General features: G+C 46.7%; 2 protein-coding genes across 3 annotated transcripts in view; both read left to right on the top strand.

Annotated features, from left to right (window-relative positions):
• Positions 1-15,082, top strand: part of tnfaip1 (tumor necrosis factor, alpha-induced protein 1 (endothelial)) — a 37,184-nt gene extending 22,102 nt beyond the window's left edge. The window contains exons 2-9 of one of the 2 annotated variants that reach the window (XM_056283209.1): positions 2,545-2,605; positions 2,727-3,082; positions 7,401-7,570; positions 8,106-8,168; positions 9,820-9,903; positions 13,065-13,117; positions 13,306-13,501; positions 14,182-15,082. In XM_056283209.1, the coding sequence (XP_056139184.1) occupies positions 2,836-3,082; positions 7,401-7,570; positions 8,106-8,168; positions 9,820-9,903; positions 13,065-13,117; positions 13,306-13,501; positions 14,182-14,403 (1,035 nt within the window). In that variant the 5' untranslated portion in view covers positions 2,545-2,605; positions 2,727-2,835 and the 3' untranslated portion in view covers positions 14,404-15,082. The remainder of the gene's footprint in view (positions 1-2,544; positions 2,606-2,726; positions 3,083-7,400; positions 7,571-8,105; positions 8,169-9,819; positions 9,904-13,064; positions 13,118-13,305; positions 13,502-14,181) is intronic. The other variant, XM_056283210.1, reaches the window with a different exon arrangement.
• A 1,360-nt stretch (positions 15,083-16,442) lies between these two features.
• sgsm2 (small G protein signaling modulator 2) overlaps positions 16,443-27,896 on the top strand; it is a 168,500-nt gene continuing 157,046 nt past the window's right edge. Inside the window, exon 1 of the mRNA XM_056283318.1 lies at positions 16,443-16,642. Within this exon, the coding sequence (XP_056139293.1) occupies positions 16,583-16,642 (60 nt within the window). The 5' untranslated portion in view covers positions 16,443-16,582. The remainder of the gene's footprint in view (positions 16,643-27,896) is intronic.

A 27,896-nucleotide genomic window follows, 5' to 3' on the forward strand; every position in this document is an offset into this window, starting at 1 on the left:
CCTGGAGACGTCCCTGGGAAGATCTCTGATCGTCCTGAACACGTTCTCCATCGTCTCCAGGACGACGGGATGCTGTTAGTCTTGAGCCCTGCATGAGATCTTACGGTCTTCAGTAACGCTACGCTGCACTTTTCAGTTTCTTGAAACTCTTTTCTCTTGAGTGGCAGGAGAACACTCGTTGGAAGTGTGGCTGGAAAACTTTACTTCCATATAAGTGTGCAAGTTTTCATGTGATTTAATATCGCATGGTGGCCTTGGACCAATTCCTAAACCCATCAGAAATAAAAGGTTCCTCCCTCAGCTTGGAAAATGTAAAAAGATTCGGCTTGTCAGCCATTCTACCGCTACGACAGAATGCTCTCTCTACCTTGGAGTCCCATTTGAGCCCTGGATAGTCTTTAAACCAGCAGTGCTTGAAGGAGCTCTGAACATTTCTAAATAAGGACTTGGGAAACCAAATGTTTGATGATTTTGGGGTCCTCCTTAAGGTAGCGTCAAACCACTCCTAAAAATTAAACATCAGGAAAAACCAGTAAATATCCACACTGACCTAGCACCCTGCCTTTTAACATGCACTTCGTCATCAGCAACAGTTTACCGGAACCACTTCCTTTGCAGTATCCAGTTCTCACACAGAACTTCAGAGAACACCACTTACGCTGCAAATCAACAGCAAACACAATGACACACTGTCGTAAGCAGTAACAATCCTCATAGGACACAATGAATTTCTCATGTCTCTCCTCCCCCTCGTAACAGCCAGATGAAGTAGTGCCAGCATGGTAGACAAAGCTGCATAACAATGATTCAAAGTCATCTAAAGGGATTTGTAAAATTTGTCGGGGAAAGGTGGGCAAAACAGGTTATAGTCATCCCAAATGCGAGTACTCATAAGAACATGCTGAAAAAGGATCAGAGCAGTATGCATAACCCACAGCATCCTCAGATTGTGGATGTGTTGTCACAGATTCTGCACAAAACTGAACAGCTTTTCTGTTTTTATCACATATTGTAAATATATTTTAATTATTATATTTCTTATATCTTTTCATGTTTTAGTGCAAATTTTTCTATTTTATATTGTTTTCTTGACCTTTGGTTTGTGTTTTTTTTTTTACAGTACTTGCACTTTTTTCGGCTATGTTCATTGTTATGCACCAAAACACCAGGTCAGATTCCTTGTATATGAAAACATACTTGGCAATAAACCTGGTTCTGATTCTGAGATGACTTCTAGGAAATGGCATCCCTTGCTGATCCCAGATTTAAACTGAGGGGCCGCCATCAGTAATGAAAAATAAGAGAAAAAGCTCTGCCTCAGCTGAGAGAGCGAGAGCCCAGTGAACAGTTTGACGTTTATTCAGCCAGAATGGAAGTCTATACTGCCATCCAGTCTACATCCCTCACGGGTTGAAAATTAATGTTTTGAAAAGAGACAAAAGTTGTTCAAAAGACGTTCGTGGCCATGACCAGTGGCATGCTTAAAGCTAAACTATATGTCTGCAGACATCTAATAGGTCACGACGGTGTGGCGCTATCTGTGGACGTTCTCAACAGGTCACTAGACCGACGAGCTTCTTAAACACAGTTTGTACTTTTATGGACATCTATAATATGTCACTGACAGACGGACGGGCTGTCAACTTAGTTTTGACATCAGAGACATGGCCTGTTCACTGGGAAGGTAATTCATTAAACTAAAATGGCCCTGAAGCCGCAAGTATTTCAGTTGTCCTGCACTTAAGAGCCCTCTCTCGGTTGTATCCCCATGCATCTGACTTGGCGCCGGCCCACTTGACTCTTCCCTGCTCTGCTGTGCCGTCACGTTAAAGGTGGAAAAAGTTCTGACGTGATTTCTCTTTGTTTGTTTTTACATCACAAAAACCTGCCATTTTAACAGGGGTGTGTAGACTTTTTATATCCACTATATAATACTTCATTATGGCCATTTCTGCTTAGGTTAAATCTGGCACATCACAAATTATTAAATGCTCCATGGTGTTTTTTGTGAGATTGTTTTATTGTCTTTATCAAGTTCATCTTATTATGTTTCTTATTGTGTACTTTTATAGATTTAATTCCACATTTAGCTCCCTGGGGTGTTATTATTTATTGTTTGTGTTATTTGTTTGTTTACATGTTATTGTGTTTTGTGTTCACACGCTTCTCCAAACAAATTGCCCGTAGCGGGATTAATGAAGTTGTTTGTATTGTGCAAACTAAAAAGGGTTCTCTTTCTGGAGAGACCGAGATGATCCATACATTCACAAGTGTTCAAGAGCTGCGGCCATGTTAGTTTGGCTATGTGCTTGCTGGCCTTGGACTCGGAAAATCAAGAGGCCTCCCACTGGGTTAATAATGCCACAGTCTAACATGCTAGAAGTAGGAATGTGTAAATTTGCTCATGAAAGTTAACATAATCCTTTGCCAAAATAATCCCTTGTTAACTTGTTCCCTTGCTAACCAGCCAGCTAGCCAGTGCATTTTGAACTATTTGATGGTGTACTCTTGGACATTGTTAAATTTATTTCCCTTCCTAACTAGTTCCTGTCCAGCCACATCCAGTTCTAGGGGAAGGGGAAACCAGAGAGATGGACAACGGATGGTAAGTAGTCACAGGGCATTCTCCTTAACCCCTGCAACTGTATTCATTGGTAATATCCTTTCTGGTGCAGACATACAGAGAATTCTCTAGCCGGCTCTTTACTTAAGAAAACCTTTGGCAGGTATGTGTTGGATCAGTGAGAGGCTGTGGTGGCCTCCCCAGCAGTTGTCAACACGGCGGGGGACCTGCGGACCTACGTCTGTAGGGTGGTCATCTACCTCCAAAGGGACATGTCTGGGGACAGCTGCCTTCAGCATGTTCACTCACAAGCTGGCTGCACCTCCCCTGTGCTTCCTTTAGCCTGTTCCAAGACCAAGACCTGCAGCTATCGCGGAGCAGTAAGCCTGGGGAATAAGTATGTCCGGCTCAACGTCGGGGGGGCCTTGTTTTACACCACCCTGCAGGTGCTGACCAGGCAGAACTCTGTGCTAAAAGCCATGTTCAGTGGAAAGAAGGAAGTTTTCACTGACAGAGATGGTGAGCCACTCCCAAAGAACATTAAACGTTTGCTTCAACTGCAAAAGTAATCCAGTCTGTTTTATATTACTAGAAATTTCTTTTTATTCAAAGCCTAGAAAACATAGCTCAGTAGGCTCACACAACACATACTGATAGTCTGAAGCTTGTGCATGTTAACATCAATATTCTCCATACAATGTTATATATGATTCGCATTTTATTTGTCTGTTGGTATACTGCATACTTTTCATAGAATTACCCACAAGTTCTATGTTCATATGGTCTGTATTATAACCCTCAGCTTCAGCTGTCACTTGGATGGCTGGAAAATTGAAAGGTACTGATGCAAGGCCTTTTAAGTGATCACCATCCGTCCTTTATGTTCCGCCTTGAGGAATGTAATGTAATTTTGAATAGTCCTCCCGTAGTTCAGGTGACGTGATCATTATATGGGTCATGCATGAAAGTCCTCAAACCATGCTATTTCCCTTTGTTGAGAGGGCAGTTTTCATGTATGTCCTCTATTGTTTAACCTCTCCAAAAGTACACGGTGGACTTGGCCTCCTGCCCATATTGTGAGGGCTGACCTGGCAGGGCCTGTTGCCAGTCCTGAAAGTTTTTTTCAGCCATGTAGCTGATTACTGGCTACTCTCCAGTCAGCTTCTCTAACTGTAGTGTTGTTGTCAGCATTGTCAGCTCTGCAAAATCTGAGACCACTGCTGGTCATGGCAGCATTGTGTACAGATCAGACAATCTTGTCCCCAATTATTACACACCTTTCAGCTGTCCCTGTACATTTGCCCAACACATTGGCTTTAAACTCCAGGGTACCATGCATTCAGAGTCCTGTACCACCCAACTGGCTAGTTTTACCCCTTTGCTGGTTTCTCAATGTGCTTTTAGTAAACACTGAGCCTAATGAAGTCTACCTTTGTGGGATTTTTCCCCCCTTAAGACATATTAGATATATTAGACATATCAGATATATTACTAGACATATTAGGTATATTAGACATATCAGATATATTATTAGATATATTAGATGTATTATTAGATATATTAGACATATCAAATATATTATTAGACATATAAGATATATTATTAGACATATTAGATATATCAGACATCAAATATATTAGACATATCAGATATATTATTAGACATATTAGATATATTAGACATATCAAATATATTATTAGACATCAGATATATTATTAGACATATCAGATATATTATTAGACATATTAGGTATATTAGACATATCAAATATATTATTAGACATATCAGTTATATTATTAGACATATTAGATATATTAGACATATCAAATATATTATTAGACATCAGATATATTATTAGACATATCAGATATATTATTAGACATATTAGATATATTAGACATCAGATACATTATTAGACATATTAGATATATTAGACATATCAAATATATTATTAGACATCAGATATATTATTAGACATATTAGATATATTATCAGACATATTAGATATATTGGATATATTAGACGTATCAGATATATTATCAGACATATTAGATATATTGGACATATTAGATATATTAGACATATCAGATAGGGTCTGAGACAAACTGAATGTTGGCTGTCTCTTTCTCTGCAGTTTCTGTCCACTTACCAGCTGTCTTTGCTATCCAACATGAACCCTCCCACACAACTTGCAATTCACACATCTTCCTCGGTTGTATGTAAAGGCAAAAGTATTGACCCCCATCTACCAGTCAGCACGGGCTCTTCTAGTGCATTTGCTGCCAAATCCCACACAGAAGGCCAGGGTAGTGACATTAGATGCCCCTAACAAGTTTTGTGATTGATCACCTGTGCCTTCTCAACAACTATACCAGTGACGTCCAAATCTGCTCCTTTAAAGCCATCCTGTCGCTTTTCACTCCAACCCTCATTTAACACGCCTCGTACTACTAATTACCTACTGACCAAGACCTTGATTAATTGAGTCAAGAGTTGTTAAGTTAGGGCTGGGGTGAAAACTGGCAGAAGGGTAGCGTTCCAGGAGCAGGGTTGGACACCACTGCTATGTATGAACCCAGTGCCGCACTAATAGCAGTTTCCACAGCCATTTTAAAAGTGTGTGGTGCAGATGATTACTTTGAATCACTGTTTTTCATGAACATTATCAAGCTAGGACAGTGTGAGGTGATAGATAGATAGATAGATAGATAGATAGATAGATAGATAGATAGATAGATAGTCTTTATTGCCCCACAGGAAACTTATTTTCACAGCCAGTACATGCACAGATAACCCACACCGCAACATGTGTGTGTGTGTGTGTGTGTTTGTGTATATATATTTATATATATATATACATATACACACACACACAGACACACACACATATATACATACATACATACATACATACATACATACAGATACATAAACACATAACATTCATTCTCTGCCTGTATTCCAGCACATATACCCGTATCACACCCACAGATAAATCTGGCTCTATGCTCGGTCAGCGAGGCAGTTTGTTTAGTGCCGCTTTGGCAGAAGGGATAAAACTTCTGCCGAAGCGGTCTCTTCAGAGTGCTATATCTACAGCCTGACAGCTTTAGTGTGAAATATGAATGGACGGGGTAATCAGTGTCATTCGCTACTTGGAGTGCAAGGCGTGTGATGGTTCTGTCGTTCATATCTGGGAGTTTGGGTGCAGGGGAAGGGATGATCTTGGAGGCAACATGTGTGATCCCGGTAAGTTTGTTTTTGTTGGAGATGGTCAGCATGGTATAGAAACGGGGAACAGTACAGCCGGATGGGTTGGATTATGCTTTTGTAAAGTAACAACAGAAGGTGATGTGATGGGGGGGGGTGCAGAAAGTGCTCTGAACTTGGGGATAACGTGGAGCCTCTGCTGGGATCGTTTATGGATATCAGTGATGTATTGATCAAAGCTGAGCTTTATTGTCTGAAGTGGGTCCCAAGATATTTGAAGTTGTTAACCCATTCTGCTCGCTTGCTGTGGATGGAGATGAGGTTCAGGCCAGCGAGGGGCGTGTTTAGTGTGTTAATGACCAGTTCTTTTGTCCATGTTCAGTTGGAGGTAGTTGTCCATGCACCACTGTGTAAAATGAGAACTGGAGTGTTGATTGGTTGTGATGGAATTATTGTCAATAAGTAATCCCAGAATGGCAGCATCATCAGAGTATTCGTAGTCAGTATCATCAGAGTATTTGTAGTCAGCATCATCAGAGTATTCGTAGTCAGTATCATCAAAGTATTTGTAGTCAGCGTCATCAGAGTATTTGTAGTAAGTGGTGATGGGTGAAGGGCTGATGCAGTTGTTTGTGTCGAAAAAGGGACTGAGGACACAGCCCTGAGGGACTCCAGTGTTGGTGGTGATGGTTGATGATGTTACTCTGCCTGTTCTTACAGCCTGTGGTCTGTTGCTAAGGAAGTTGTACACCCAGTGGATGAAGATTGGAGGGATGTTGAGATGGTGGAGTTTCTTGATAATTTTGTGGCATTGAATTGTGTTGAAGGCAGAGCTGAAGTCGAAGAGAATTGAAGAGAAGTTGCCAGGTGATTCCAGAAGTTGGAGGAGGGAGTCAAGGAGACATATAATTGCCTCCTCTGTCCCCCATTTTGCCCTGTAGGCAAACTGATATGGGTCCAGCTGTGGACTGACAGCTGGTAGGTTGGTGCACAGGATCGGTTTTTCCAGACATTTCGTGGCTATTATGGTGAGTGCAACCGGTCGGTAGTGGTTGGGTTCAGAGGGGTGGAGCTTCTTGGGTAAGAGTATAATGGTATATATTTTCCAGAGGGTGGGAATTGGTGCTGTCCTATAGGATTCCCAGAAGATGGAGTAGAGGATGGGGGTGAAGCTCCATGGTGCAGAGTTTGAGCACCCTAGCCGGGATGCCGTCCAGCCCTGATGCCTTGCCAAGTTTGCACCTACCCAGCTGCTGTCGTACTTCCTCCATTGTGAAGGTTGGGTGTGGGCTGGTTAGAGGGGAGGACACTAAGCAGCTCCTCACAGAGTGGTTGTGAACGTCAAACCGTGTGTAAAAAGTGTTCAGAGTGTTTGCAAAGGTGGTGGGGTCTGTGATTGTGGAATGATCTTGAATTGATTTATAAGCAGTTAGTGTTCCTACTAAATGAAAGGCTTGTTTTGTGTTCATGCTGCTAAACTCCTGCTCCAATCTGTCCTTATATTTGAGTTTGACCTTGATAATGTCATGTTTTTACCAATTTAGAGCAGACTATTATAAAGTGTCAAGGTTATCTATGCCATATGTTGTATGTTCACCCACTAACCCAGTCTGTTGTCTCTATCCAGGATGGATTCTGATAGACCGCAGCGGAAAACACTTTGGTAGCATCCTGTGCTACTTGCGGGAGGGAACTGTCACCTTGCCCAAAGGCCAGCAGGCTGTCCTGGAGTTGCTGGCAGAGGCCAAGTATTACCACATCCCAGGCTTGGTTGAGCTCTGCCAAAACAGCCTGCAAGTCAGTAGAAGCCAAAGTGACTGATATTTAGAATAATGTTTTTTTCTATTCTCTTCTGTGATATTTTATCCCTTCTCAGTCAACATTATATTGCTGCTAAGCACCATCATTGTTTATATTTCAAGGATTTTAAAGAAACCCACATAATTATGTTCTATAAATAACATTTGAAATGGCATGTGAAAGAGGGCTCAAAACTGAAAGGGACCTGAAAAATCATTTGGAGAAAGATTCGTTGGCTTTTTGCATTTGATTGATTAGCATAGATTTCAACATTTTGCTAACCCAGAATAGATTAGTGTATTTTTTTTATGTAAGAAATGGAATTTGGGCAACATATCGCATTGCAAAATCTACTTGTCTTAGTAATTTCACAAGAACATGCCTTCATCTTGGTAATAGAAAAGTACAATTACAGTCACAGGGTGGCAATGTTGCATCGAGAGCATGGATGCCAAGGAACCGGAGGCTTTGACCCAGGCACGCCTGTGTGGCGTTTACATGTTCTTCTTGTGTGTGTTTGGGTTCCCTGTAGGCACTACGGTTTCCTCCCACTGTCCAAAGAAATGCTTTTTGGGTGGATTTGAGACTTGAAGAGGTATGAATTATTGTGCGCGTGGGCCCTGTAATGGATAGGCGGCCTGTCCAGGATTTCTCCGTACCCCCTAATGGCTACCTGGGCAGGCTCCAGCTACCTTAGCCTCAAATTAGATCAAACTGGGACAGACAGAGATTCATGAGTTGTAATCATAAATCTGGATGTTATGGCCCAGGTCTGGAGAAGATTGTGTTTTTTAGCAGTACCCGGCCTTGATTATATCATTGCTTATGGGTTTCACCATGTTTTTCTCTGGAGGTGGTGGAACGGTGGAACGGTGTTGGGAGCTTAGCGGTTTAATGAGTAATGTTCTAAGGAGGTTTTCGAGTGCTCAGTTGTGCGTTGCCATTGCATTTGATTCTCTGCTGAGACTGTGCCGCCATAAGCCCTGTAGGGAGTAGAATCAAGATCTTTCATCCTTGAAGACATTTCAGTGCTTGGACACAACTGCACGGGGTTTGCTGAAGTGAGTATACCGCGGCTACAGAAGCAGACTGCATGTAGCACTTCGCTGTTGACAGCTGACTTGCTCTGGACCGGTGTGTGTCGTTACGCCTCAAGGCTGGGGCAGCAGTACGGTTTGCTGTGGTGCCGTCAGACCAAGACAAGTGGCAGTGCATATGTATCACCATGACAGACGTTCACTGGAATGCCTTTTGGGCTGACAGTTGGTGCTTGAACTTGCCAAGGTTTAGACATCCCCCTGTTTCCATGGGGACAGATTGCACGACAGCAGCTCTTCTTTGAATCAAGCCCGCGGTGCATTCAGAGAAGCTTGCTCTGACTCTTACCATCCCGACGCTTTATGAATGAACATCAGAGGCTCAGCAGTTCTTGTGCGATGAGTAATTGTCACTCGCAGCTTTTAGTTGTGTGTATCTATGTAAGACGGAGATGTTTTGGCCACAGTCTCGTCTCTCAAGCATTGCTTGGAAACCAGCGACCGGTCCTAATTCAGATTCAAGACTGTCTGGTATGTTTCTCATCCTGGCAGGAAGCAGCAGGAGAAACTTGTCCCAGCAAAGGGACTTGCTCCCGGTTGTCCTGCTGTTTGAACTGCTGCGGACTTCCTGATGTAAACGTCACATGCACCTGGTTACACACAGCTTCTAGTTCGATAGAACATGGCCACTGAGTCTGCCTACACATTTTACCGGCCTGCTTGCTTTAAGTGTTTGTGTTTTTTTCTAGATGGACATTCAGCAGAAATGCTCCATTTGAACTTTGTCTGAAGATAGACTAAGTGAAGGCTGTACCTGGGTGTGGTGGGCGTAAAGTCTCGATCAGAAACACTCACTAGTCACAGGTTCTTGTCACCAGATTAACCAGCCACTTTTTGCTGGTTTGCCGGCCACAGACGTCGATGGTGAGATGAGATGTGTAAGTTATGGTTGTTACCCACCACGCTGAGTTGTGGAGTCATTTCCCAGCTGCAGTCGAGGTTGGCTGTTTGTTTGGTTTAAATTTGCCTGGTAGTGTTTTGGTGACACATGGCATGTTGTAGATAAGTCTTATAAACTCCATTTCCAGTGTCCTGCTCCCCAGAGACCTGCTGGCGTTGGTGTCATAGACGTTTGTGTGTCCTTGACTGACAGGACAGTAAGGAGCAGGCTGTGTGTGTAATACCGTGTGTTGTGTCCTTGACTGACAGGACAGTAAGGAGCAGGCTGTATGTGTAATACCCGTTATCACTTCAGTTAAGGAGGAGGAGAGGCTCATCCACACTTGTGCCAAGGTAAGAAAGTGTGTGTGTGTGTATGTGTGTATTTAATGGAATACGTTGGATGCAGTGTTTTAACCTGTACATGTTCTTACTGTTCCTGTTGAAACTTGTGTGTAAAGTGTGTAAAGCTGGGTGGGGATACTGCATGTGTACATGTTCTTGCTGTTCATGTTGAAACTTGTGTGTAAAGTGTGTAAAGCTTTCTATCAACAAATCACTGTCCCCTGCATCTGACTCAGCAGCACCTACTCCGGCCCCTCTTCTCCCCATTCCTCTTGACCTCCATCCCCCTCCCCCTGATTGCCGCCTCTCCTGGTTTGTTCCAGTTGCCCCCACCACTATCTCTGAACTCATCAGCTCATCAAAATCCACAACCTGCTCCCTTGATCCCCTCCCCACCTGTCTACTGAAGAAATGCCTCCCTGCCCTATGCCCCTAACTCACCAAACTTTTCAATGCCTCACTGTCCCATGGGATTGTCCCCTCTGCCTACAAAACTGCAGCTGTCACCCCAATTCTCAAGAAACCTGGTCTTGATCCATCCTGCCTCAACCACTACCAGCCAATTTCCAATCTCCCCTTCCTCTGTAAAACCCTGGAATGCATTGTCGCCACACAACTCCAAACCTACCTACACTCCAACAACCTGCTCAAACCCCTCCAGACCGGTTTTCGCCCACTCCACAGCACTGAAACTGCACTCCTTAAAGTACTTAATGACCTCCTCACCTCTGCTGATACTGGAGCCCTTAACATCCTCATCCTGCTCAACCTGAGTGCAGCCTTTGATACTGTGAGCCACAACATCCTGCTCACCAGATTGAAAGATGTCGGTATTGAAGGCACCGTACTCAGCTGGCTCCAGTCTTACCTCTCCAACAGGTCACCCTTCATCTCACTTCACAACCACTTCTCTGTTCCATCCACAGTCACACAAGGTGTCCCCCAAGGTTCTGTACTCGGCCCGCTCCTTTTCATCATCTACATCCTCCCTCTTGATCAGATTCGCCGCCATTTCAACTTGGACTTCCACTGTTATGCTGATGACACCCAGATATACCTCAGCACCAAATCCCCTCACAATCCACCCCTCTCTCACATCGACTCCTGTCTGTCTGCAGTTAAAGTGTGGATGCAGCAAAACCTCCTCAAACTCAACAGTGACAGAACTGAACTCCTCTTCATTGGCTCCAAGTCCACTCTCAGCCAAATCAACAACCTTGCACTCACCATCGATGGCAGAACTGTCTACCCTTCCTCCCAGTCACGCAACTTTGGTGTGATCCTTGATCCCTCCCTCTCCCTCGAGCCACATATCCGCCAAATGGTCAAATCCTCCTTCTACCACCTTCGCATCATTGCAAAAATAAGATCCTCTCTCACACGCCCTGCTGCTGAGATACTGATCCATGCCTTCATCTCTTCCCGCCTTGATTACTGCAACTCACTCCTCTGTGGCATCAGTGCTAGCTCTATCAAGAGACTCCAACTGGTCCAGAATGCATCCGCCCGACTTTTAACTTTCACCAAATCCTGGCATCACATCACCCCAGTCCTAAAAGACCTCCACTGGCTACCCATCCCCCACCGGATTAGTTACAAAATCCTGGTTCTTACTTATAAAGCCCTTCACAAACTGGCTCCCCCATACCTCACCGACCTCTCCCCCTACCAACCCTGTCGGTCCCTCAGATCCACCTCAGCCTCCCTTCTCTCCACCCCCAGGTCCAACCTCTGCGGCTTTCGTGACTGAGCCTTCTCCAGAGCAGCTCCCAGGCTCTGGAACTCACTTCCCCAAATCATTAGAGACACAGAATCCCTCCCACTCTTTCAGTCCCATCTCAAGACACACCTTTTCTCCATTGCCTTCTCATGCCCCCCCGTCCGCTCATCCATCCCTGTATGTCTGTGTTATGTTTATCTGTCGTCTTGTTTCACCCCGTTTATTGTAAAGCCACTTTGAGTTTTAAAAAAGCGCTATGTAAGACTGATTTATTATTATTATTATTATAAAGCTGGGTGGGATACTGCATGTGTACATGTTCTTGCTGTTCATGTTGAAACCTGTATGTATGTGTAAAGTGTGTAAAGCTGAGTGGAATACTGCACGTGTACATGTTCTTGCTGTTCATGTTGAAACTTGTGTGTAAAGTGTGTAAAGCTGGGTGGGATACTGCACGTGTACATGTTCTTACTGTTCGTATTGAAACTTGTGTGTATGTGTAACGTGTGTAAAGCTGAGTGGAATACTGCACGTGTACATGTTCTTACTGCTCATGTTGAAACTTGTGTGTAAAGTGTAAAGCTGGGTGGGATACTGCACGTGTACATGTTCTTACTGTTCATGTTGAAACTTGTGTGTATGTGTAAAGTGTGTAAAGCTGAGTGGAATACTGCACGTGTACATGTTCTTACTGTTCATGTTGAAACTTGTGTGTATGTGTAAAGTGTGTAAAGCTGAGTGGAATACTGCACGTGTACATGTTCTTACTGTTCATGTTGAAACTTGTGTGTATGTGTAAAGTGTGTAAAGCTGGGTGGAATACTGCACGTGTACATGTTCTTACTGTTCATGTTGAAACTTGTGTGTATGTGTAAAGTGTGTAAAGCTGGGTGGGATACTGCACGTGTACATGTTCTTACTGTTCATGTTGAAACTTGTGTGTATGTGTAAAGTGTGTAAAGCTGAGTGGAATACTGCACGTGTACATGTTCTTACTGTTCATGTTGAAACTTGTGTGTATGTGTAAAGTGTGTAAAGCTGAGTGGAATACTGCACGTGTACATGTTCTTACTGTTCATGTTGAAACTTGTGTGTATGTGTAAAGTGTGTAAAACTGAGTGGAATACTGCACGTGTACATGTTCTTACTGTTCATGTTGAAACTTGTGTGTATGTGTAAAGTGTGTAAAGCTGGGTGGAATACTGCACGTGTACATGTTCTTGCTGTTCATATCGAAACTTGTGTGTATGTGTAAAGTGTGTAAAGCTGGGTGGAATACTGCACGTGTACATGTTCTTGCTGTTCATATCGAAACTTGTGTGTAAAGCTGGGTGGGATACTGCTTGTGTACATGTTACTCAGTTTAATCGGTCTGTCGCTGTCTGAGATTTGTCCGTAACCAGGTTATGTAGATATTAAAGCCATTCATTCAGGTTTCTCTGTCTGCTAGCCTGTGGTGAAGCTGGTGTACAACAGAAGCAATAACAAGTACTCCTACACAAGGTAAGCGAGCACGCCTCCTCAGCTCCTGCTGGCTTCGGCTGATCATTACAGGTTGATTGATTTTAAGTGCTGTATTGGGAAAGTGCATTTTGTGCGAGTGACTAAAGTTGTTATTAGCTGCAGGCCAGTAGTGGAGTCAAGTATTAAGCATTTACCCCTCCACTGAGATGTTTGGTTTTGTGCGACAGCAACTCTGATGACAACCTGCTGAAGAACATCGAGCTGTTTGACAGGCTGTCTCTGAGCTACAATGGACGCATCCTCTTCATCAAGGACGTGATCGGTGATGAAATCTGCTGCTGGTCTTTCTACGGGCAGGGTCGCAAGTTGGCTGAAGTCTGCTGCACCTCTATAGTCTATGCTACCGAAAAGAAGCACACTAAGGTGAGGACACTTACCTTTTGCCACATTGTAGTTTTCTTCCCTCCCTCCTGTTTAATTTGAACTCGGCTGCTTCAGATGATGAGACTCGACTACTCATCAGTGTTAGCCAGTGTTTTAAACTCTTCAGTTGTGGTGTTATTAGAGAAAGATATGTTTTACTGCGTTTTGTTGACATTTCCTTTAACCAGTGCAGAACGCTGTATTGGGTCAGACTTTATCCTCAGTCGAGGCTGAAGTTTCTCAAATCCATCCCTCACACCAAGCTAGTAGGAGAAACATCTTCAACCTGCAACTCTGCAGTGTGCGTTTCTAGCTTGCTGATGCTGCCATCACCCCACTGCTGGTTTTCTGATGCAGCCGTAGCTTAAACAGCTGTTTACATGTCGGTCATTTCTCATATGTAGGCTGCGTAGCAATCTATTCAGTAGAGGTCAGCACCACCACCAGTGCAGCTCCAGTAGAAGAAATAGTGTGATGGTGAATCTTATTTGCTTTGTTGTAGGTGCAATGAAGTGTGCTTATTGCAGTTTCACAAGTCAAATGAATTGTGGTCATTTTGGCTTTGCAATTTCATATGTGTAGTGAATAATGCATGTTGTAGTTTAGGATCCTGTTGGAAACCGGGTACAATTTTTAAATTTTTTTTTCTCCACCAAATCTCTTGTTTCTCCCCGTCCCAGGTGGAGTTTCCTGATGCACGCATCTATGAGGAGACTCTGAATGCCCTGCTGTACGAAACGGTGCCTCTTCCTGATAACATGCTGCTGGAGGCCACCCGCCGGTGCCAGAGTCAGTGCGGCTCCCACAGTGAGGAAGAAGAGGGGCCAGAGCTTCGTGAGCGCGTTCGCCGTATCCATGTCAAGAGGTACAGCACCTATGATGACCGACCCCTGGGACACTAAGGCCACACCATCCACACACTACGTCCTGCTACCCTGCAGCGGCACGTATCGCACAGCATCTGCTCAGAAGCGCCACTCGTGCACAAAGTGGTGGACAGACTACGACTTTCCAGATGTCCAACTTTGATAATGAACTATGGACGATAAAGTTTGTTTATGCTCATACATTTTCTTATTCTTTTTTTTTTTGCCACAACTCTTTTTACCACTTTTTTCCATAAAGTTTAAACTGTGGCCTTAATATATCTGATTTTTTAAAATCGTAGGCGTGTTGTCTGCATTGGCCTTATGAATTTGAAATTTATGTCATTTACAGGTTTCAAATATTGACAGTAGTGAATTTTTGATTCTAAGGTTGATATACTTTAGTAGCAAAGAAACAATCACAGATATGAACCACTGTATCTTAGCAACATAGCTGTGTTAAAATGTAGGCATTCAGTACGATCGGCCGTAACTGAGCAGGGGAGAATGTGTCTCCGCTCTTTCAGGTTGGTTTTTGTATGATCTAACGCTTCACAGCCGCTCACTGCAGAATTAATGAACCGGAAGAACATGAGCGACATTTATTAAGTATGAGTGTGCGGTTACATGTTCATTTGAACCAAGTCTTTATCAACAAGTTCATTTTTAACAAGCAAATGCCTCTAATAAAAATGCCTTTTATTCACCATGTGGACGATGGAAAGGGTCACGTTATTAAATGCATGTTTTGGTTTCATTTACACAATTCTTATGTTTTGTTGGAAGGCATCGCCTTTCCAGCGTGTTCTGCAGTGTCCCCCCTTCAACTGAAGTCTCCGCCAGAACCAGTGGGAACGTAGAAGTCTTTCATAACCGCTGCTGCAGGAACTCCAGGCAACGCAAACAAGCTGCTGATATAGCTGCTTGATGAGCAACTCCATAGCTAACGGCTGCAGGTGCACCAACTCCCATAGTTAACGGCTGCAGGTGCACACACTCCATAGCTAACGGCTGCAGGTGCACCAACTCCATAGCTAACGGCTGCAGGTGCACCAACTCCATAGCTAACGGCTGCAGGTGCACCAACTCCATAGCTAACGGCTGCAGGTGCACCAACTCCATAGCTAACAGCTGCAGGTGCACCAACTCCATAGCTAACGGCTGCAGGTGCACAAACGTGCCACTTGGAGGCATTGGAGGCATGGACAGGGGCAAGAGTAAGGGTGAATATGCTTGTTGTTTGGTTCTTGTCATGTGAACATGATTAAATCCCCCGTGAATGAGGCATCCGTTAGTTTTGGTGAATATGCGAGTTAAATCTTTTCCCATCAAACATTTACGATAGAGTGACAGACGGTCAGGTGTCCCGAGGGGAAATGCTCCGCAGGACCAGGGTAAACATGAATGGAGACGCGCCCAGGAGGTTGGGCAGTAGGCTGCGCTGCAGCAGCACATGTGGCGTCACAGATGTGACGGTACACGAGCCAGACGCTGCACAGCGCGCGGGGGAAGAGCGGCCTGACGCACACCGCGCTGCTCGTGCTGACGCCTGATGTGTAACGGGGACACGGACCTTCCAGCTGTGCTCAGACCAACGGCTCTACCGAGGCGCCCTCGAGACTTCCGGTGAAAGCAGGTGTGGAGCAACTTGTATGAAAGCAATTTCATTTCAACACGAGCCCCTCCTTATTAAGAACGTGCAAACCGTGAAGGCACTCTTGCAAGCGTCACCTTCGTTTCTGAAACCATAGCGGCGAGGTTCAGGTTTCTGTGGCCCGACGCAGTCTTGCACAGTCCAGCAGCGCGGTGACCGAGTCCAGTCTGCCCCCCCAGCCCGTCATGTGGGAACGGAGCGCTGTTATTCATCCCTGTCAGGTGGCGTCGCATCGGGGAGGGCGGTGCTATAAATAACCCCGCTGCTCGGAGCGAGGCTCAACTGATTTATCCCATTGATCAATCACGGGCAGGGGGCGGGGCCGGCGCCTCTGACGTCATTCGAGGGGGTGGGGGTGTAGAAGATGGCTCCTCAAAGCGCCGCGGCGCCACACCGATGCGTCAGCGTCCAGCCGGCGGCCGGAGCTCTTCGCGTGGAAAGGCGAGAAAGGAGGAAATAAGAAAGGAGGTTTTTCTGAAGGACCGGAAGCTGCAGAGTCGAGACTGTTGAGCCGTTTCACGCGTCGACGCCGCCGCCGCCGCCGCCTCGCCGCGCGCGGCCATGGCTTCATCCACGGATGAAGAATTTAAAGAGAAGCTATTATGGAACGTGAAGCGGGAGGTAAGCCTGAGTACTCCACCAGCCCCTGTTGAGCTGCCCCCCCCCTCCTCCCTTCCTCCAGCTGCCCTCCCTTCCCCTTCCTCCACCTGCCCCCCCTCCCTCCCTCCCTCCACCTGCCCCCCCTCCCTTCCTCCAGCTGCCCCCCCTCCCCTTCCTCCATCCCCCGTAAATATCGGGTGTAATTTACATGCGCTCCACCCTTACCTTCATGTGCCACGCGCTCCACCATTACCTTCATGTGTCCACGCGCTCCACCCTTACCTTCATGTGTCCACGCGCTCCACCCTTACCTTCATGTGTCCATGCGCTCCACCTTTACCTTCACGTGTCCACGCGCTCCACCTTTACCTTCATGTGCCACGCGCTCCACCTTTACCTTCACGTGTCCACGCGCTCCACCCTTACCTTCATGTGTCCACGCGCTCCACCCTTACCTTCACGTGTCCACGCGCTCCACCCTTACCTTCATGTGTCCACGCGCTCCACCCTTACCTTCATGTGTCCATGCGCTCCACCTTTACCTTCATGTGTCCACGCGCTCCACCCTTACCCTCATGTGTCCACGCGCCCTCGCTGATCATTTGTTTCCTGCGTAAACCTCCACCAGAGGCACGGGCGCGCTGCTGCAGGAGGCGGTGAGAGAGCCGGGCCGTAAATGAGCACGTTATAGGGTTTGCCCCCTCGGGGGTGGATGTGCTGCCGTTGTGTTGTGAGGGAGGATGCTGTAATACTCAGCTGTGTTTCTCTCCATGTGGTTTTCATGCTGCGCCATAAGTTTGACAAACTGGCGCAACGAGGTGAGTGGCGCTGAGCAGACAGCAGGGTCCAGTCGGCTTTCTTGTCCTTTTAGGCGCGTGAAAGCGTGACTTTTAGGTGGCGTCTCTGGACCCGCACAACGTGTTCAGTCTACTGAAACAAGTGGCTTTGGGTTCAGTCAGGTGTGCAGGGACCAGGTCTGCTCAGCGCTGTAACGCCTCACTGAGACGCCGACCGGAAGTCGTAGTTTAATGTCTTCTTGCACCGCTGGCAACCGCTGGTGGCATTGTTCTAAACTATAAGTTGTGACGTTTCTGTCACCTGCAAACGCAAAGTGCGCTCATCTCCTGCCCTGAAGTGGCCTCCTCTATCTACTATCTGTACCTCGCTCTGGCTCAGCACTTGTTTGTGGATGTTAAACAGAGCCCTCTAGTGGCAAGATAATTTCACGTCTCCGTGAACCTGTATTTTTTATGTTGGTCTGTGTTATCTGAAGTAGTGTGCACGCATTGCAAGAACTGGAAAAACTTTGCAATTTGCAGAAACACAACGCTAAAATCAAGTGGTACTGCTACACGTCTGTCATCCTGACAAACTGTCCTTTTGCCTTTCAGATTTTAATATCCGAGACTGACACCTACACGGTGCAGGTTTGGATAAGAGAAGTAATCTCCCCAGGAACTGGTACTGCCATCACTACGTCTCTCTGCGGTGTTAATGTTAACGTACTGCCAGACCGTTAAAAGCAATATATATGAATGCAACGAACCAATCTTGCTACTGACACACCTTCTGACCTCAGACTGATTTCTTGTTTTGCACACATGCTCCACTTACCCTGCATCCCCTCCACCCGAGGTTCACCCACAGGTTTTGTTGTTATAAATAACTGAATCAGAATGTCTGCGCTGCTCGAAATAGGACCATGAGATTGTTGGCAGGATGTCTGCAGGCAGCAGAGATCTTCGTCATCCTCCCCTCCAACCATAGACCATTAGGGATGTGGAAATTGCATTTTTGGTCACTGAAACATCCAAAGCTCTATGTCAATATTCCAAGTGCTATCTTTGAACGCACTTAAGAATATGAACTTATAATGTTTGATGTCAGTAAAGTTTTAATGAAATAATAATGCTTCTAATCCCTTATTGGGTGCCTTGGATCAGTTCTGCCCTGGTTTTGGTTTTGTTTTTGTTGTTTTTCCAGTTTGCTATCTTGGCATTTTGGGTGGTGCTTGGCATTGCCTCTTCCTTTGCCAGGCATTGCTTGGAACACACTACATCATTGCCTTTGTTCGTGGATGGGGAGCCAGTGGGGATAATGTGTCCTCATTAAGGACTCGTACAGGTGGTGAGGCACCCGGGCAGCTGTGGGTGAATCCCAGTGAAATCGTGCGTCTCCGCATGCATTAGGTTTCCTCGGAGAACCCTGCTGCTGTACAGATGCCCCGCTGCCTGTAGGAGTGGTAGTGGTGGTCCACACTTAGACCAAACCACAAAAGGGTTTGTGCAATCGCAGGAGAATAGGAAACTGGAAATGCTAAATTGGCAAAATAAAAGGGGAGATTAGTTTTTAATTGCAATCTTGGGAAACAATGAAAAACATGTCTGCTGCTGTAGTACATAAAATAGCCACAGAAATCCTTTTGATGGATATTATTGACGAACCATACTTGGAGTTGTTTGCTCGCCAAGTTCCACACTGAGGTTATTTTATCTTATTTGAAGTGACCTTTACCTGCAAATGGAGTAAAGCCATACTGATCTATCTGTATAATTAGATATGCATGTTCTCTCCAATGTTTCAGAAAAGATTTTGTATTCTGCTTCTGTGATATGTAAATTGTGGCATCATGGAACACAGTTCCATACTTAAGGCCATTAGCTTTTTGATGTTTAAACACAATAAGCCTTGCTGTGTGAGAGGCTGTGTGGAGCAAAGCCAACCAGGTCCCTGGCTCTTTAACCTATGGTCAGCTGCCTCTATTGCTTGGCAACTGAAAGCCTGAGCAGCTCGGATGATTTGCATCTATTGGTGATTAATATCGCAGCACTGAGGACAGCCTGTCAGAGTGGGCTCTTGTGCATAAGCAGAAGGCAGCTCTTTGTCTTCACCTCTAAATAAGAAACATGATCCTCATGCTGTCTTTGGCTATAGATGCCCTGTGCACAGCACTGCTTCTCTCGGGTGTTATCTAAGACCTCCGATATGGGCACGGTGGCCCAGTGGTCAGCACTGTTACCTCACAGCAAGAGGGTCCTGGGTTCGAGCCCCAGGCCGTCCCAGGTCCTCTCTGTGTGGAGTTTGCATGTTCTCCCCGTGTCTGCGTGTGTGTCCTCCGGGCGCTCTGGTTTCCTCCCACAATTCAAAAAGACATGCATGCTAGGGTTGATACTCCTGCCTGTGCCCCTGAGCAAGGCAATGGAAAGAAGAACTGGAGTTGGTCCCCGGGTGCTGCAGCTACCTACTGCTCCTAGCTACACAGGTAGAATGGGTTAAATGCAGAGAATGAATTTCATTGTATGTATGTACAATGACTAAGTGTGTTCTATTCTATTCGATGAATGTATTTATTTATCACTTGAACGCCTCCTTAGCAACTTTAGAAATACTGCAGAATATGTACTTATTGAAGTTTAGGAACCTTTTGTTAACCTTTATTTACCCAGGATAGTACACTGAGCACATGTGCTCTTTTTCAGCAATGCACTGATGCGAATGAATGAATGGATGAATGAATGAATGAATGGATGGATGGATGAATGAATGGATGAATGAATGGATGAATGAATGAATGAATGAATGAATGAATGAATGAATGAATGAATGAATGCCTTTATTTGTCGTTGCACAGCTGTACAGAGAAATTAAGTGCATCTCCCCAGTGGTAGAAAATGAAATTCACATTCACACAGTTCCACACATTCACACCTGGGAGCACCTGGGAGCTGCCCAGTACAACCAGTCTTCACTGGTGGCCACTGAGCAGTTCCACTTGAGCAGTTTAGTGGGGGTTAAGTGTCTTGCTCAAGGGCACATCAACCGTGGGAATTGAGGGAGGGGAGAGTGCCATTCATGCTCTCTCCCACCGACATTCTCCTATCAGTCTGGGGATCAAACCGACGACCTTCCGGGTCATAAGCCCATTTCTCTAACCTTTAGGCCATGGCTGCCCCACCGTAATGGTGTAGAAGTTGTGAAAAGTTTCCAAGGGCTTGTTAGATCGTTTTCATCTTATACTTTCTATATCATGGAGTTTTAGCAGTGATTCATCTTGATAGTAATGTCACCCCGACTCTGTTATCGACACCCTTAGCTCTGTGTAACTGTACTGCACTTCAGCCAGTGGGCAGTCCTGTCGTTAGCACAAGGCAGGATGGAAAAAGAGTATTTTTTCTCAGCAAGAGCCATTGTGTTTCTTTAAGGTGCAAGAGCTTCACATACCCCAAAGATGTCACAGATACAATAACGCGATAAAGCTTTATCATTTGGAGTGACTACCCTGATCTTTGTGTCACGTTGCTCCAGCCCCTGAGAAACAGTATACCTTAGTGCTCTGGCATCCTTCAGCATAACTGATGGGGTGAAATTAAAATGACAAGATGGCTCCTGGGTCTCCCGGGTCTGACCTGAGATGAGTGTGGTTCATGTCAAGATGTTCCAGCCACACAATTCCACGAGGTGGTAAATCCCTCACTATGTGGCTGCCTAGCCCAATTACTGATTACTTTGTCCAGTGGAGGGCAACTATGGCTCTATTTAGAGAAACAGATCATTACCGGAGGGTGTGCTCCTATTATCGGGGCATCACACTGCTCAACCTCCCTGGGAAAGTCTACTCTAGGGTGCAGGAAAGGAGGCTCCGACCAATTGTCGAACCTCAGATCCAGGAGGAACAATGCGGATTCCGTCCTGGCCGTGGAACAACGGACCAACTCTTTACCCTTGCAGAAGTGCTGAGGGAGGCATGGGAGTTTGACCAGACAGTCTACTTATGTTTTGTGGACTTGGAGAAGGCTTATGACCGTGTACCCCAGGGCACTCTGTGGGGGGTACTGTGGGGTACCGGGGCAGTTGCTACAAGCCATCCGGTCCTTGTATAACCAAAGTGAGAGCTGTGTCCGCATTCTCGGCACAAAGTCAAACATGTTTTTGGTGGGTGTCAGACTCCACCAAGGTTGTCCCTTGTCTCCGATTCTGTTTGTGATATTCAGGGACAGGATCTTAAGGCACAGCCAAGGTGAGGAGTGTGTCTGTTTTGGGAACCTCAGAATCGCATCACTGCTCTTCTCAGATGATGTGGTTTTGTTGGCTTCATCGGAATGTGACCTCCAGCACACTGGGGCGGTTTACAGCTGAGTGTCAAATGGCCGGGATGAGAGTCAGCACCTCCACGTCTGAGGCCATGGTTCTCTACCGGGACATGGTGGATTACTCCCTCCAGGTTGGGAATTAGTTGCTGCCCCAAGTGAAGTAGTTCAAGTATCTTGGGGTCTTGTTCACGAGTGAGGGTAGGATGGAGCGGGAGATTGACAAGTGGATTGCTGCAGCATCAGCAGTAATACGGACGTTGTACTGGACCGTTGTGGTGAAGAAGGAGCTGAGCCAAAAGGCAAAGCTCTCAGTTTACCAGTCAATCTTGGTTCCAACCCTCACCTATGGTCATGAGCTTTGGGTAGAGACCAAAACTGTGAGATCACAGACACAAGTGGCTGAAATGAGTTTCCTCCGTAGGGTGTCTGGGCTCAGCCTTAGAGATAGGCTGAGGAGCTCGGACATCCAGAGGGAGCTCGGAGTAGAGCTGCTGCTCCTTCGTGTTGAAAGGAGCCAGTTGAGGTGGTTTGGGCATCTGATTAGGAGGCCTCCTGGGCACCTTCCTTTGGAGGTTTACCAGGCACGGCCAACTGGGAGGAGACCCTGGGATGGACCCAGAACTCGCTGGAGGGACTACATGTCCAATCTGGCCTGGGAACATCTTGGGATCCCCCAGGAGGAGCTGGAGGGTGTTGCTAGGGAGAGGGAGGTCTGGAGTGCCCTACCCAGCTTGTTGCCACCGTGACCCGACCCTGGAGAAGCGGCTGGTGATGAGATGAGGTGAGATGAGATCATTACTGTTAAACCTCAGCATAACATAATTGCAAATTGTAGACAAAGTAGAAAAACAAAACAAAAAGACCAAGAGGAAAAACATCAGGCATCATTAAGACTCCTATAGACAAAAATTTCACTGATCACTTAAGTAATGAGAATCTTCTTACTTGGCTTCATCACAATCCAATGGAGCAGCTGCAAAAACCACATCACACTGCATCACAGCTTGCTGTGTATGGGGCTGTGGGCTGTGTTGCCACAGACCGGTCAGAGTGTCCATGATTATTCCCTGTCCCCTGCCGAAAGTGCCTACAATGGGCATGTGAGCATCAGAACTGGACCGTGGAGTAATAGAACTAGGTGGCCTGGTCTGATGGAGTCACGTTTTCTTTTACATCATGCGGACGGCCCGGGTGCATGTGTGTGGTTTACCTGGGGAAGAGATGGCACCAGGATGCACTACGGGAAGAAGGCAAGCTGGCAGAGGCGGTGTGATGTTCTGGGCAATGTTCTGCTTGGAAACCTTGGGCCCTGGCATTCATGTGGATGTTCCTTTGACACGTGCCACCTACCCAAACATTGTTGCAGACCAAGTGCATCCCTTCATGGCAACAGTATTCTCTGATGGCAGTGGTCTCTTTCAGCAGGATAATGTGTCCTGCCACATGAAAGAAATTGTTCAGGAATGGTTTGAGGAACAAGACAAAGAGTTCAAGGTGTTGCCTTGGCCTCCAAATTCCCCAGAACTCAAACCAATTTAGCATATGTGGGATGTGCTGTAAAAACAAGTCAGATCCATGGCGACCCCACCTCACAACTTACAGGACTTAAAGGATCTGCAGCTAACGTCTTGGTGCCAGATACCAGAGGTGACCTTCTGAGGTCTTGTGGCGTCAATGCCTTGACGGGTCAGAGCTGTTTCGGTGGCATGAGAGGGACCTACACAATATTAGCCAGGTGGTTTTAATGTTTTGGCTGATTGGGGTGTGTGTGTGTGTGTGTGTGTTATGTAGGCTAAACCTAGCTATAATCATATATGCCATTATTTAACATTTTTCTTGTACTTATTTTTACTTCTACACATATACACCTTGAACATTGTGGCTTTAAAGCCCAAAGTGAAGTTTGAATGTTTGTTGAGTGCTAAAAACAAATGCAAGTAAGACTGAATGCATTTGTGGCCACTTTCATGACTTTCGTTATTGCATCACGTTACTCTGCAGCATGATGCAGATCAGACAGGCTCATTCCAATGCCGTCAGTATGGAAAAACCCCTGGCTCCAATTAATGCACTAAAGAACCTTTAATATAATTGGCTTTACATGTCAGACTTTAGAGATGCCCAATGTGTTTCGACTCATTTCAATGCTTGATTATATGTGAACCACAACCTACTACTACTACTACTTTTGGCTGCTCCCATTAGGGGGCGCCACAGCAGATCCTCCGTCTCCATCTCTTCCTGTCCTCTGCATCTTCCTCTGTCACACCAGCCACCTGCATGTCCTCCCTCACCACATCCATAAACCTCCTCTTTGACCTTCCTCTTCTCCTCTTTCCTGGCAGCTCCATATTCAGCATCCTTCTCCCAGTATACCCAGCATCTCTCCTCCACACATGTCCAAACCATCTCAATCTTGTCTCTCTTGCTTTGTCTCCAAACCGTCCAACCTGAGCGGTCCCTCTAATATACTCCTTCCTAATCCTGGCCTTCTTCATCACTCCCAGTGAAAATCTTATCATCTTCATCTCTGCCACCTCCAGCTCCTCCTCCTGTCTTTTCATCAGTGCCACTGTCTCCAAACCATATAACATAGCTGGTCTCACCACCATCTGGTAAACCTTCCCTTTAACTCTTGCTGGTACGGGTCTACTAATCCATGCACGTTACAATACTTTTATTCTGAAATGAAAGTCAACTTTTATACATCTGGTCTTAATACGTGGCGTGATCGGTCATCATCAGTTGTCAGACGGGAGTGTGAGGATCCGCCGCCATAGCACGAGAGGTTATCTTTCCCTGCAGGGAGCTGCCTGGGCTGCCATGTTGGCTATATTCCAACCCACAGCTAAACAACATCAATCTGCCTCTCCCCAGAAGAAATATGGCCTTGCTGTACAGCGATGTGGGATGACTTCTCCGTCTGACTGTCGCTGCCTTTAGGCCTGAGTAATTCCTTCCTTTCACAAGCTGTCCATCTCTCACCATCCTGGCCCGAGGTCCACTTTCCACACTGGGATTTACATGATGATTGCTTTTGTTTTGTTTTTTTGGAAGCGGGTTTGTTCAACTACGCGACACAGACATAGTGCCATAAATAATATATTTGCTAAGTTGTAATCTCTGCAGCAAATTGCCGAGCTTCCTCCTTCTGGATGAAAGGTGCAACAAGTCATCTAGAGTGTGCAAGACAAGGAGAGACACAGACTGATGTCACTTATTTGTCAGTGTCTTGTGGGGCGCCCCGCCACCACATCGCTCCAGTCCTGATCTGCCAGCCTTAATAAGACCTGAATAAGAACCACGTTAATGGACGGTGCCCCTGCGGTGAGCTGACGATAGCAGACCGCCTTATATTAGGTTGCAGCTAAAGTCTAGGGACGAGTCAGGTGGAGGGCCGGGCGAGTGCGGGGCAGACATCAGGATTCAGACCAGGCCGGTTCAGGGAAGGAAGAGACCGTATGTATCCTACCAAGGTAGCTCAATGATCAGCAGCAGGGTAACGGAGTGTTCATGTTGAGTCAACTCACCAATCGTCTGCACTGGTGCATTTACTTTACTATGGTTTCTTGTGTGTATGTGTGTGTGCGTACCTGCCCACTTTCTTCCCCTTGTTTTGGTCATGTCTGCTCAACGGGGGGGGGGGGGGAGATGGTGGGGGAGGGGGGTCTATCGTCTTACTGCGCAGGTGAAACGAGCCCTCGCCTGGGACGTGTTCTGATATGGAGAGCAGAGCGCCGCCGCGGTGCGGCGGCGGCGCGGCGTGTTGTGGTCGTGCTCACCAGCAGCCAGGGGGCGTTGCAACTTAAGATGAGCGAAGGTATTTGTACTCTTACTTGCAGTTGTAGATCCTAATTTGTTGAGCTTGATAAATACACATATCAATGTTAAGTCATGTTCAGTGTCTTTGCTTGCACAGCAACAGACATGCCCAGGTGTGAACTCGACCCCTGAGCCAGGCATTCATCAGCCCAGGACCAGGTCTCCTCTTACTGGCTGCTTCTCTTCTCCTCATGACTTAGGCTCCTAACGCTGCTCCCTGCTAGTCTGTCGCACGCTGAACGATGGGGGTGGAGCCTTTGACCAGCCCACTGTTGTTTATTCTCACTCTCACTGCTTAAAGGCAACGTGAGTATCTCCAATGTATAGATTCACAGTATGTACATACATCGGCTGAGCTTATGGCCTTAAGTTGCTGGAGCCGGAGGAGGAGGAGGAGGAGGAGGAGGAGGAGGAGGTGGCATGGACGCGGACGGCTGCCGTCAGTCTGCATGTCAGCACGTGTCCCTCTGGTAAAAATCCTTGCCATGGTTTTTGTTTTGATCCCCCCCCCTCCCTTTTTCTCCCCAATTGTATTCGGCCAATTACCCCACTCTTCCGAGCCGTGCCGGTCTCTGCTCCCCCCCCCCCCTCTGCAGACCCGGGGAGGGCTGCAGACTGCCCCATGCCTCCTCCCATACATGTGGAGTCCCCATCAGACCCGACTATGGCCGGACTCGATGAAGCAGCAGTAATCTCCAGCGCCGTCTCCGGGAGGGGACGGGGTCGACTTGTGTTCGTCACATGACTGCGTCTCGGTGTGTGGGGGAGGGGGGGGGGGCGGTGGTTCGGCCTGGATTCACCTCGTCACGGAAGTGGCGAGGCGGCTCCTTCCAGACTGCCGGCCGGAGAGATGCGGTCGGCGAACGCACGCAGGGCGAGGGTGGGGGTTTGAACTAGAATGGGGGTCGGCTGGCCACTAAACGGGGGGAAAAGGGGAAAATCAGAAATAAATTCAGGGACGAGTGGAGTCACCAGCCGAGTCTTTTCACCTGACACTGAGGAGTTTCACCAGGGGGACGTAGCTCGTGGGAGGATCACGCTCTTCCCCCCAGTTCCCCCTCCCCCCAAACAGGCCTCCCGACCGACCAGAGGAGGTGCTAGTGCAGTGACCAGGACGCATACCCACATCCAGCTTCCCACCCACAGACACGGCCAGTTGTAGTAATAATAATGACAATAATGATGATGATGATGATGACGATAACAATAATGATAATTATAGTGACAATAATGATGATGATGATAATGATGATGATGACAATATTGATAGTGATTATAATAATAATGATAATGATGATTATGATAATGATAATAATGACAATAATGATAACAATAATGATAATTATAATGATGATAATAATAATAATAATAATCAATCAATCAATCTTGTATAGCGCTTTCCTAACACTCAAAGTGGCTTTACAATAAACGGGGTGAAACAAGACAACAGATAAACACAACACAGACACACAGGGGTGGATGGGAAGGGGGGCAGACACACAGGGGTGGATGGGAAGGGGGGCAGACACACAGGGGTGGATGGGAAGGGGGGCAGACACAGGGGTGGATGGGAAGGGGGGCAGACATACAGGGGTGGATGGGAAGGGGGGCAGACACACAGGGGTGGATGGGAAGGGGGGCAGACACACAGGGGTGGATGGGAAGGGGGGCAGACACACAGGGGTGGATGGGAAGGGGGGTAGACACACAGGGGTGGATGGGAAGGGGGGCAGACACACAGGGGTGGATGGGAAGGGGGGTAGACACACAGGGGTGGATGGGAAGGGGGGCAGACACACAGGGGTGGATGGGAAGGGGGGCAGACACACAGGGGTGGATGGGAAGGGGGGCAGACACACAGGGGTGGATGGGAAGGGGGGTAGACACACAGGGGTGGATGGGAAGGGGGGCTACGAGAGGGAGAAGCAGCAGCCACACACGACGCCGGCACCACTCTCCCACTTAAACACACAAAAGGGCAAGAAAAACACAACACATCAGCACTGTGGACGTTGAAGTTGTGTAGGGGTTTCCTCCCGTGGCCTGTTCCTCTCCCGGGGTGTCCACTGTGTCTCTAGGGACGCCCGACCAAGCCGGGGGTAACACGGGAATTCGAACCAATGATCGCTGTGTTGGTACACAACAGCATAGCCTGCTATGCTACCCGTATGCCCCTTGCAGTGGTTTGGTGCAGAAAGGTCCAGGCCAGGGCCCACTGCCAACATGCTGTGGAAGAAAACGAAGGGGAAACCCTAAGTGTTGTCATTTGTTCATTGTGTATTTGCTTCTTTGTCTGTGTTGCTATGTTGGCCAAAAACAACTTTAAAAGAGGTTGTGTTATTGGGTGTCAGAAGACAGATGTG

Source organism: Lampris incognitus, chromosome 7 (genome assembly GCF_029633865.1).
Source record: "Lampris incognitus isolate fLamInc1 chromosome 7, fLamInc1.hap2, whole genome shotgun sequence".
Classification (NCBI taxonomy): domain Eukaryota; kingdom Metazoa; phylum Chordata; class Actinopteri; order Lampriformes; family Lampridae; genus Lampris; species Lampris incognitus.